Consider the following 13,208-nt stretch of genomic DNA (forward strand, 5'->3'; position numbering starts at 1 on the left):
AAAATGGTCATTAATTATACAATATTAATCATTTATTTTCCATAAAATTAGAATCACCATTGTGCGTTAAAATCTTTTCAGAATCGTGTCACTATTCATAGCGTGTACACAAATACAATTCAAGCTTTCGATTATATTATTTGAGTTTCACGTTATTATTCAAACGTTCTATTATCCGAATAACATGTTCGCAAGAGAGCTTTGTTGTAATTTTCATTTTTACGTATTCTCGTATTCGCTTTTACTTTATCCGCAAATTCCGAGTGAATTCTATGAAGAACAATTATTTAATGTACACGACGAAATGTAACCGTATCCCGATTATGAAAGCAAATAAAATTATTCCATTTATAGTGGTGAATTTTTTGCAACAACCGGACAAAGAAAACTCGTGAACAATGTTTTAATAAAAGTGCCACTAAAAACTAATGCAGAGCAGTACAATGGTCCCACCTATTTTTTAGACTTTATTTACAAAGAATCAAATTATTTATTATATAACTGCTGCGTTTTTGCTTGGTCGGTAGCATACATATTTTCATAACCCTTTAATCGTATAAATTTATATTTTCAAATAAACAATTTATACAATTTTTAAGCACTAATATCACAAATTATATTTTAAGAATTATTAGGTATATTAGAAAAGCTTGATAAATTTTATACTTAAAATATTTAAAATTTTTGTGTTTCAACTTGATACTATTAATTATTCCGAGCATTAACCTTGACAACATATTTCAAGGTCATCAAAATTTTGTAATATTCATAATATTTAAGTTTAAAATCCTTATTGTTAATTATTCTGTTCATTGACCTTGACAAAAATTAGTGAAATTTACTATATTTTATATAATTACCTAAATTGCTAGATATTAATAAGAATTAAAATGTAATTTTAATTATAGAATTATTCGAGCACAATTAGCATTCTTTAATTACAGATTACGACCGAGATTACGGTCCACCATCGATGAGGCCGCCCGGTGAACTTCCGGTAGATGCTCTAAGTCCAGGCGTGTCCCATCGAGCTCAGCTCGTTTTTCATCTTTTGGTGAGTCTGTTGTCACTGCTACTTCCAGCCATCAGAAGGTGATTCTCACGTCGCAGGAACAGTGCTTCCAGTTCTAGTGTTTATTGGACGGTGACCAGACCGGAACCCGGTACCAGGTTCTGGTGCATCGGTTCCGGCTGGATAATGGACGAGTGCGACGACTCAAGACGCGCTTGAAATTATTTTCATACTAAACGTAGACGTATACAAAGAAAGCAAAGAGGATATATATATAATATATATATATATGCAAATATATTATCCTATTATTTATATGTACCTACAGGATGAGGCATCCAACATGTACGCTTAGCATTACTTTTTAATTATGCATTCTATGCAAAATTTTTAGATAGAAAAATTATAGATCATCAGAGAAGACATTATGCAATGTGACAATTTTTGTGGGTGGAAATAATTCTGAAATTTAAAGATTAACTTTCCTTTTTTTTAAACAAAATATGATATTTTGTATACTAAATTAAATAATAGAAACATGTTATTCTTTATTGACCTGAACTTAAGAGTTAAGTTTAGTACTTCTTTTCCTTTTTAATTTAAGATTATTTTTTAAAAAGTCATGATATCTTATTGGAGTAATCGTTTTTGTCACGCCACTTTTCAAATATACAAATCAGGGGAAAATATTGAAATTTAAAACATTAATTAAGAAGACATAATACTATAGACACCCAATTAGTTTATACACTTAATATAATTAATTTTTAAAAAATCGTATAATAATTGCAAAAGTTTTATTTTTCAAGAAAATAAAATATCTAGTTAATAATTAAATGTAGTGTCAAAAGTTAATATATTTTTATTCAGAATTTGATACTTTTGTAAATTTTGTCATAAAAAAATTGACATCCTGTTATGTAAACAAAATGAAGCACAATTATTGATAAATTCCACCTACAAACTTAACTTACCTTATAATGCTTTCTTTGTAACTACAGAATGTTTCCATACAACAATTTTTCCTAAAATGCATAATTTAAAGAGTATGCAAGACATACATGATAGATTTTTCACTCTGTATGTATGTATGATACAAATATGTTGTGTAAGTATATCTGCAGTGAGTATGAAAGAACTATAGGCTTAGGAATGATGACGATTTTATGAGGCGTGACATTCTTTGCGTTCGAAAAAAAAAAACAAAAAAAAAACACGACTCTCCCATGTGGTGTATAAATTAGATAAATATACGCGAACAGAAAGACTCAGTTGTTCTCTATATAAATGAGGAATTGTATCCAATGGTTCTCAACCGGTGTTTCGAGGAACTTCAGGTATCGTCTTTCGTACACGTTATTGCTTTAAATGTTCTGCCAAATGTTTTATATCAAATAGCGTGTCGCAGTTTTGAAGAGATTGAGAATCACTGGTTTCAAAAATCTGAGTAGTTCTGTTAGATTTCTAAAGGAACGGAGAGTAATTCTCCTTCATTGTTAGGTGATATTTTACTATAAATTAGAATTCTGACATTGCAAAATTGGTTCTTTTTAATTTCACTTCAACGTCAACAGAGGTGAGATAATTTTAACCCATGTAAAATTTGAGAAATAATTAGTTACTTAATTATTTCTGAAGAAAATTGTATCTTCAGTACTGTACGAAGTCTGCACGATGATAGATATAGTAGAACCTCGATTATCAGAATACTGATTAAGGAAATGATCTTTTATCGAAAATTGTAGAACATGTATTTAATATTCGAAAAACAAAATAAATTCAATTGGTCAGATCAGTGCTGTTTAGTATGCTGCACTCGCGATGAAATCAGGCTTCCCTAGGGAGAATGAAGGGACTACGAGTTCTTAAAACTTTAATTTTGACGATATTAATATTACAAATAATTTAGAAACTGAATGACATAATTTGTATGTATTAAATATTAACAACATTTTGTATAATAATAAATAAATATCACTTCCAATTATCTCGCGTAAACGTTCACACATAAGTGATGGGGGACTACAAACCTATATGTATGGGGCCCCTTTTGCTGTATTACCACTTTCCCTGAGCCCGCCTATAGAAAAGGGCGAGTACCCAGGACATCATCATTTTTCCTAGGGAAGCCTTTTTGACGGCGAGTGTACTTACAAATGTGAGACATTCAATATATTTAATAAAATAAAGATTTTGACCTTTGAACAGAGAAGCCTGGGTCAATCGTGACCCAATCCTACAAAACCTATACAATGATATTAACGTAAAATTGAATATACAATTTTTGGACAAAAAAATTATTTTAATATTTATGTAAAATAAAGTAATAATTAAATTAAATAAATTAAATAAATCAAATAAATTAAATAAATTAAATTGGGGCTCTCTCCATGGTCCGCCGTCCGAAAGTTAAAATGAATCGCTCAATTGGCATTCAAAGATATTAAAAAAACAAGAACAAGCACTGAAGGAAGTTACTACATTGTTATTTAAAAGCAGGTATTTTTTTCATTTAATTTTTAAGATTGCATCAATTTTATAGGTTAGGTATTAGCAACCACGATGTAATTTTGCAAATATAATTAAATCAATTGCAATATATTAATATCTTTAACTATTTATGTTAAATTAATGTTGTTCAAGATTTTATACAAATCTGAATGAATTTTGTACTAATTTCGTATATTTAATACTTTGTTTAATTACATTCTATTTATCGTAATTAGTATCATTAGTTCTGATAATCAAGCTTCTACTTGAATAATTCTACTTCGAATAATCAAATTTCTACTTTCTATTTTCGGACAGCAATTGGTATTTTCCATGAATTTTCTATATTGCATACACACGAAGATCTCATTATTATCCGTTATTCATACACATACACACACACACACACACACAATAAGATTGGATTTCTGAACTATTGTAATACCTATTGTTCATTCGCAATTTGATTGAATGTTAGTTCTTCGACCGCGAGCAAGGCACAGTCGTAATTCGGTATATAATAATACATATACATACGTACGCATGAAAGGATTAACATACATATACATATATACATATAATCGAATCGTAGTTGTGTTGGGATATGCGCTCTGAAGTCTTATCATTAGCTGTTTGATTGGCAAAGCGTGCATGCACTAACACGGAGGCTAGCTATACATACATACGTAAGATATACGAGAAGCATTCGTGCATTCTGTGAAGTTTTGTGAGTTCTCATGTACGAGAATAAAGAAAAGTGTGACGTGTTGTTGCGTAGCCCCGAATCATCGGCGACGGTATTTTCGAACAGAGAGAGCTTCGTCGTTTCAGTTCAAATTATACATTGCTGTGAAAAAAGAACAGGAATTTCTCCTGTAACACATCGGTGACAATATTTTTAACCATACTAAAAACCTGAAGCAGATTTATACCGAAGCTGATCCATAAATCTTGAAAAGAAGTTCATTTTGGTCTGCGAACTGTTTGATGTACAGTGAGTCGCATAAAGGTTCGTACGGTTTCAATTCGTAACTGGATGTACAGTGTCGAGCAAGATAAACCTTTCCAGGGAAAATAGCGATGTAAGGGAATGGGTCTCAACAGTCGCTATAGTATTTGAGGTATCAAGTATTGTGCTTAGTTTGAAAGAGGTATTAGTATTTATTTTTTAAATATAATTAAGTATAAATTTAAGGAGAGAGTTTTTATTTAATGGATAATTTATATCGATGTTTATAATATCTCAATAATTCTTAAAACCTTGATTTTAAAGATATTAATGTTAGGATTACTAATAGAAAAAATTAATATAATTCTTAATTATTAAATAATACAGAATTTAATATTTAACTAAATGATATTAAATAGTAAGATAAATGTTAAATTAAATTTCTTCGAGTAAACGTTCACACGCGAATAGTGGTGACTCCATTCTTAACACTGTACGGTACCGAGTGCATTAACTTTCTTTAGAGATAAAGGTAGAATACATATATAAATGGTATCATAGTGATATTTATTAATTATTGAATTAGTAAAGAAATTGTTAAAATTATGATCTCTCTTTTTGTAAACAAATATTTTGAAAAATTATTAAATTAAATTTCTTCGGAAAGAAAGCTGGATATACAAAAATTTTGTTTTATATTTTCGACTTGTTTCATACATAGAATCATCCCCTTCTCGGTTGTCCGATTAATATTGGACGACCCTATATAATAGGTACTGCTTTGATAGTAATTACCCAAATGCACTTTAGCTGTACAGTCAACTCTCGTTATATTGCCATGTGTGCGATATGGCATTCACGTGGATTTTTAAGCATACCAGTACCACCTTTTCACTATCATAGTCTATGAAAAGTACGCATTTCTATCCCCACCACCTCAAATGACAGTTTGAAGGCTTGACAAATTTTCCATTGCTACAGCCCTGTCGGTGGCAACATATAGTCGCATAAAATATCCCAATCACAGTATTTTATCCATCATTTCAGTTATAAAAATTAATACTTTGGGTAGTCAATGTCATACATTACCAGTTATTAATTGAAAGGGTACGGATATTTTTGCAATTTACTGTAGAAGTACTACCATTTTTAACACGTTCACCGCCACATCATGAATTTAAACCAGTCAGATAATTAAAAAATAAAAACCGTAAGATAGTTTTGCATATAATTAAAATTACACGACTAATTTAAAATAGTAAATTGAAATATTATATACAATATACATTTAATTTTTACTCTTTAATAATTCATATTATGATGTAGCGGTTAATGTGTTAACTTATGCAGTTTCATATATAAGTATCATAACTAAAAGTGTGAAAATAACACCAAAGAAGCATGTAATATCAATGTTTATGATCACCTATTACCAAATCCTTACTGAGTTTCAGTTTTATACATATTTAGCAAGAATGATTGTAAACATCAAAGTTATTGTAATTAGAAATTTAAAGCTACTTTTTCGCCTCAAAAAAAGTCCAAGGTTTGTAAGATCTAGATGATAATAAGTGGAAACTGTACGCTTGTATAATATTTATTAGTCTCTGTCTTATATTATTTATTTATTATCATTATTATTTAAAGGAACCTTAGCTGATTGTATCAGATACTTTTAATTACTTACTTAGACGCATTAGAAGCTTTTCTAAATAAATATATATTATTTCAGAAATATTTGAAATATTCATATTACCAATGTACTAATGTAAGTTCTATGCAGTTTTGTTGTACAAAAATTAGATTGCATGAAGGTAAATTGAATGATTAGATGTAATAATAATTCATATTTCATTTAACATTATCCTATATATATAAAACGGAAATGAAAAAGAACTATGTAATTTCAAAGCTTTAAAAGATAATGTACACTCTACACGGTTAAAGGAGCTGTGTACAGTATCGAGCATAGTAGGCTTCCCTAGGGAAAATGACAATCTAGGGGAAGAAGCTATAATACGTGCTTAAGAGTTATTAAGCATTATGAATAAATACAAATATAAATATTACAGATTTTAATAATGAACTCAAAATCCTAATTTTGAAGACATTAATGTTAAGCTCAATTTAGAAGGAATTATTATAATTCTTAATGATTCAATTTTAAAGTAACAAAATTTAAAATTCAAGAGACCTAAACTCAAATTTTTAGGCATCAGAATACAAAGTTTCAAAAAATAATAATAAAATAGATTTTTTCAGAAAAAACACGAGTGAGGAGGCTTTTACACCTACAGTGCCATTTTCCCTAGAGAAGCCTTCGTGCTCGGAACTGTACCCTATTCCTTACTAACAAAATTATTTTACATTTGTACGCAGCGGATTCAAGTGAGGGGTACGAGAAATGTTACGCGTCTTTACCGATTTATTCTGTAAATATTGTAGATACGTTGTGCTGTGATCAATTCGAATCGTCGTCTATGCGAAAATGATTCGAGGCTGCGATTGTTAAAGCGAGTGCAAAATGCAAGTGTTGTGAATAGTATATATATATATAATAGTATATATATATATATATACCAACTGTTTGACGCGATATGGCGATGATCGTTCGGTAGAAAAGAAATTGAGGCTACAGCGATTATAGATATGTCGTACTGAATTATTATAACAACGTTATTAATGTATTATGCCCGATGGTTTCACTGTATCGACAAATTTGTACGAATCTGCTGGACATTCGAAAATATTCGCGAAATGAGAATGAAATGTAAATGGTGAGATTGTCGGTCTGAATATCTTAATAAATCGAATACACGACTGCCATTATAAATAATCCTTAAATCATTTCCAGCCTCCAATCCATGTAATTCTATTTGCTTGAATTTGATTTTTATTTAAAAATATTATAATATATTATAATTTTATAAAACCGATCATTTTGCAGTGATAGTAATTAAAGGTGAATTGAAGTTAATTGATAATAACAGGTAGCTGAGATTTGATACATGCAGCAAGATAAAGGTAAGTACATGATCGTTATATTTAATATTACTTGTAGTTTATGGTTAACTGGATGTATTATTACAGGTTTTATATTTTATGTTGACTGCCATGCTGGGATTATTGGAAATTTTATTAGATAACATATTTATTTTGAACATATGAAACACGAAAGACAGTGCCACTATGTTAAAACCATACCAAGACCTCACAAACCACATAAAAAATACCACAAAAGCCGAATGGTTTCAAATTTGAACCACAACAAAGAGAACAAAAAATATACAACATAATACAAAACTTTTATCTACCAACTCCCTGTTGTATCCTAAACAGAAAAGAAAAATCCATAATGTCCCGCTTAAGAGTAGGTCACACTAAAACCACATATGAACACTTAATCAAAAAATTTAAAGAACCTCACTGCACCTATTACCTCAACGAAATCTTTACAGTCGATCATATCCTATATCAGTGCGGAAAAACCGAACCACAAAGAACCCAGGATCAGATACGAGATATCATAAATTTTCTTAGAGATAAATATGTGCAACAAGGTACATTAGATTTAGTAATCTGTTCGGTGTCAAATAATGTTTACACTGTTTTAAAGTCAAATACGATGAAAAGTCAAATATTTCACATTTTCACTACTGTAAATAGTGTAATATGTTAGTAAAAATATAATGTAATATGCGTTTTGAATTCGTATTGATGCCCTCTACAATATGGTAAAAAAACAGTCTTCCTACTTATAAAACCAAAGGTGACCTCGATTTCATTATGAAACCACTGTTTTCCAAAGTTTTTTTTACTGATATCTATTGTACACTTCATACCTTGCAACTCTTGTTCGCAACTTTTTTATCAGATGGCTGCAAGTAGGTGAAAGATCGTGTGGCATCTACCACTTGCGTATAAACGTTTACGCGGGAGAATTTGAATTGATATTCATTATACTATTCATATTTTTTATTCATACACTAAATTGTATAATATGTAATATGTAATTGAAAATTAAATTATTTTCTTTCTAAATTGCTTTTAATATTAATATTGTCAATATTAAAACTTTGAGAGCTCCTGCTTCCCCTATATCACCATTTTCTCTAAGGAAACCTGAGTTGATCGCGAGTGTACTAACCATTCCAGTCTACCAATGCAAATTCAATAGAAAGCATTTAATTTATTATAAAGGATTAAATTGAAAAGAAAACCTATTGTAATCTTGAAAATTCTAGTATTTCTTTTTCAAAAAATCTGAAGATTGCTATCTATTTTGTTTTATAAATCAACAATTTGTGGTTTTAGTCTAAAAGCATGCGGAGACGTTTCCTAGCTATAATCATAAATGGAGTTATCGATTTATAAATAGAATTAATTTCTGGAAAGGTATTGCGCCTATATTTTTATGTTACGTGTTTCAAAAACAATTTCTTTTTTTAAATTCAACAATAATTTTCACGAATTATCTTCCATTTTTTTCACTTCCCATCTTCTTTTCTCCATCTTTTTTTATCGAACCCGTCTGTTCCGATCACAGGATTTTCTGATCGTGATTTGTCAACTAAATCTTTTTATCCTACTTCTTTCTCTTTAATTTTTAACATCCAACGTTTCACAGTTCTCACATTGACACACTGATCTCCATAAACAGCTTTCAATCTTTCATGAATGTCAATTGGTGCAACATTCTCTGCTGCAAGAAATCCAATAACTGCTCACTGCTTGAAACGCACATCTGACAGGTCGTCATTTTCACTCATACTAGATGTTGAAGATGAAAAGGAAAGAAGAGAGATTCACGTTAAATCGACCATAGGAAATTACTTTGAAGCGTGAAAGCTGAAAATGTTGCTTTTAATTATTTTCCTCAGAGAGAAGAAAAATGTTTCACTAATTCTTGACAAAATTCAAAGACAAAATGGATATTTGGAATCCCTAATTCAATATTTGATATTAATTATACCTATTGATGCATAGTATATAATGGACAAACTAAAAAACAAATCTATAAAAACGAGAATTATAAAAATGATTGATAAATTACTTTTATTATAACACTTACCTTTATCCAAATACATGTTTGATAATTCATACACCATAACACAAAAGCTTCAAGTAGTAGAAACCGATTGTATCAAGTATAAAAGACTAATATTTAGAATGTTGTATAAAAATGTTAATTCTATTAGAAGTACAGAAGTAAATAAATAGAGAAATAAAGAAATAAAGAAATAGAAAAATATAGAAATACAGAAATACAGAAATACAGTAATAGGAAACTAAAAAAATAGAAAAATTGAAAAATTGAAAAATAGGGAAAGAGAGAAATAGACACGTTCAGAAGATTCTAACTTTAAGATTCTGCCTCTAATTCTATCAGAGACAGAACAGCTTACTTTTTGAACTGCGACGACCTATAAAAAAATGCCACGTTTTTTTAAACAAAGAGAAGACCAGATATTATTTTTTTTGTTTCTATGTATATTCACCCCAATTAAAGCTTATTATAGAAGAATTTATTTGACTAAGCAGTTAGATACCCTTTTCAGCCAGTTAAAAAAAACAGCTTTGTTAATATTGAGTTTAATAAATAAGGTAGGTGTACACAATTGTGCGATGCTGATATTTAAAATGTTATACAATTTTTAATTTAATTTAATTTAATTTAATTTAACTTAATTTAATTGTTTAAGGTCGCATATACCACGTGGTTATTAGCGACCACTGTTACATTTGTGCATAGTCAAACTATTAAGTAGCTATAGTGAGTTGTACAGTTCAATGTCTTTTAGAAAATTCACTACATTTTTACACTGGTTGTGGCTGTTAAGCAGGGTGCGAACATCATTGAGGAAATTATGTTTGAGTCTTTTTCCGGTGTATTTGGGGCATCGCAATAGAATGTATTTAACACTATAGTTTTCGTCGCAGTCCGGGCATTTCTTCGGTTCTTCCTTTGCGATCAGGTGGATGTGAGTTTTTGTGTGACCGATTCTCAGTCTGATTATCCGAACTTGGTCCGCTCTGGGTAGCGATAGGGCTGGGTTGTGTTCGAAGGTGTCCTTTCTTAACGTTTTAAGGTGGGTGTGTCTCGAATTTATCCACTGTTCATTGCGTAACGATTCCAATAGCGCTTTTACTGAGTTTTTCAGGTCCTTGTAATAGACTGGTATTTGAGAATGTTCTTCCAATAGAGATGCTCTTTTAGCAGCGTCATCAGCTTGTTCGTTTCCTGGTATGCCAACGTGGGAAGGAACCCAACGAAACAGTACATTTTTGTTGTTCAGTTTAGATATTTTTTCTATTGTTTCTTTTCTAAATATCCATTTCAAGAAATTTTCAAATGTACCATGTAGTTTAGACCCCAGTGAAAAAGAAATAAAAAATTATACACATCTAATTATCTAATCAAGTACACATTAATTACAACATTATTAATATAATTATATTAAAATAAATGCAGATAATAATGATAAAATTAATTATGTTTATTTTACACGTGAAACTGTAATAATGTTTACTGCTGGATTAAAAGGAGGTCTAAGGGGGGCTACAGCTTTGAATCCAATGGACCCCTTTCTGATCTCTTCATGTACAATGTCAAACAAATATTAAATGAAATTTTTTCAACTGTTGCCCTTTGGAATAATTAATTATTACAACAGATATAAAAATAAATCGACCCAATATTATCAAAATATACAGGATGTCACACGTATAATAATACTTACTACGATTTTTCAAATACTTCCGAAAATATGACGAAAAAATGTTTTAAACAAATCGGCTACAATTTGCAATACAAAACTTCCAATAAATGTTTTCTATTCCATAAAAAATCAGTACATCAGCTATGGACTCCAACACCATGAAATCAAAAATATGTAGTGTTATTTTAAAAGAATCAAGGTTGTCTTGATACTTTACTGAAAAAAATACTTATTGAACATTTTTCTGATTGCACCTTGTAATCAACTAAAAACTGACCAACTTTTGTTTATAAGACATTTTCGTCGGATCTTCGGAATGCTTGAAAAATCGTGGTAAGTTTTATATAGCACATCTTGCATATGTTTTTGATATCTGTCCTTTAAGATTATGTTTCTTTACGATTAAATGTTATTTAATTTTATTTAGAAGCAATTCCAATTTTTGAGCCAAAATCAACTAAGGCGCTCGTCGAATGTCTAACAGCCCTGGGCTCCAGGAATCTTAATCCGCTCCTGATAGTGTTCTGTATTCTATAATAAACTGTATGTTCCTAATGGTAAGAGCTTTCAATTGATGTCCTGCAATGGTACGTTTCTACAATCGTCTTAGATCCCTTTACGTCGTTAGCAAACCGAACAGGTAAAATATAACAATGGTAGTGCAAGGATGTGAATGATCTGACTGAAAATCGTCCATGGAAATTCCATGTCCTCTAACAACGTAATTCCGTGACGTGTTGTAATGTCCTTTGAAATATTGGATACGCGCGAGTAATTTCCATCTGTAATGAAATCGATATGTAAATGAGATAACAAGTTCGATTGTCTGCATTTCAGTTCATAACGTCTGCGCTAAAGCCCAGTCAGCGGACTGCCTCTAATAACGTGTCCCACTGTTTTCAATAATAATGAAAACGATAAGCCGCTTTTAAAGCAAAATCGGAACAATTATTCCGTGATACACATACCGTATGCTATAATATGTAATACATACCGTGATTCGCCTAACTGTTAGGCCCTAACGTAATCATATGAATTGATTTCATAATAAAGTAGAATAGAACACGTGATTATCAATTAACTAAAAGTACGACATACAGTAGTCTCTTGTTATATTGCCGCGGACGGGCAACTAAAAGAGCGGAACATTTTTCCAGCTTTCAAGTTCTCATTTGGAGGGATAGGGGGAAGATAGAAATGTATCGTTTTCATAAGCTATGATAGTGAAAGAGCGATATTAGTATACTTGGAAATCTTTATGAAGCTCAAATCGCTCACGGGGCAATATAACGAGAGTGTACTGTGAAACCCTTCCAGAGTTTAATGACGCATACCAGGACCGTGAATAAGGCACAATTTATTTAAACAAGTACATGTCTTTTAAGTAGAAGAAGGGGAAACCTCCGAGGCGGACCGGACACGCGGGGAAGAGAAGACCTACAAAGAGGGTCAGTAACCCTAGTTGCAAAAATCCAAGAACCCGTCAAGACTACGGTGTAGGAAGAGAGGCCCATTTTCCCTAGAATAGTGTAGGCGTTTAGTGGAGGGGGAGAGAGGGTTTCGTCTCCCCGGACGCCTTCAGTTCGGGCTGGGGACTGCTAGGTGGCAGCGAGATGATCGGTAACAGTGTTCTCGCAAGCGGTCGACCGGCATGTAGTTCGAATATACAGGGTGATCCTCTCGCTAGGGGACACAAAGGAACTGGCGACAATGAATCCCTTGACCGCACTATGAAGACACACAGAGTCGTCTCGCCCCGGGTAGGTCCCCAATATGGACCTCTTTATGGTGTGGTCAAGGGGTCCATTGTCGCCAGTGTTCCTTCGTGTCCCCTAGCGAGAGGATCACCCTGTATAGAAGTTCCGAATTGCGGTATGATAGGTGTCTGGGGCAGGGGGATCACAAAGGTTCCTGTCGAGGTCTTGTTGCAGCCAGCCCCAGCAGTGTCATGTGCCACAACCCCTCCTCCACGTGGTGTGGTCCGGGCACCGGCGGCTGGCTATTCCGGTGGCAAACGGGGCACTGGCTATGGGCGTGT

The 13,208-nt window shown here is 31.8% G+C and overlaps 1 protein-coding gene across 3 annotated transcripts in view; it reads left to right on the forward strand.

The window, feature by feature from the left end:
• Positions 1 to 1,813, forward strand: part of LOC114877783 (neurotrimin-like) — a 422,922-nt gene extending 421,109 nt beyond the window's left edge. For all 3 annotated transcript variants that reach the window (XM_046286404.1, XM_029190796.2, XM_046286405.1), the window contains one exon: positions 945 to 1,813. In XM_046286404.1, the coding sequence (XP_046142360.1) occupies positions 945 to 1,096 (152 nt within the window). In that variant the 3' untranslated portion in view covers positions 1,097 to 1,813. The remainder of the gene's footprint in view (positions 1 to 944) is intronic.
• The last annotated feature ends 11,395 nt before the right edge of the window (positions 1,814 to 13,208 follow it).

This window comes from Osmia bicornis, chromosome 7 (genome assembly GCF_907164935.1).
Source record: "Osmia bicornis bicornis chromosome 7, iOsmBic2.1, whole genome shotgun sequence".
Classification (NCBI taxonomy): Eukaryota; Metazoa; Arthropoda; class Insecta; order Hymenoptera; family Megachilidae; genus Osmia; species Osmia bicornis.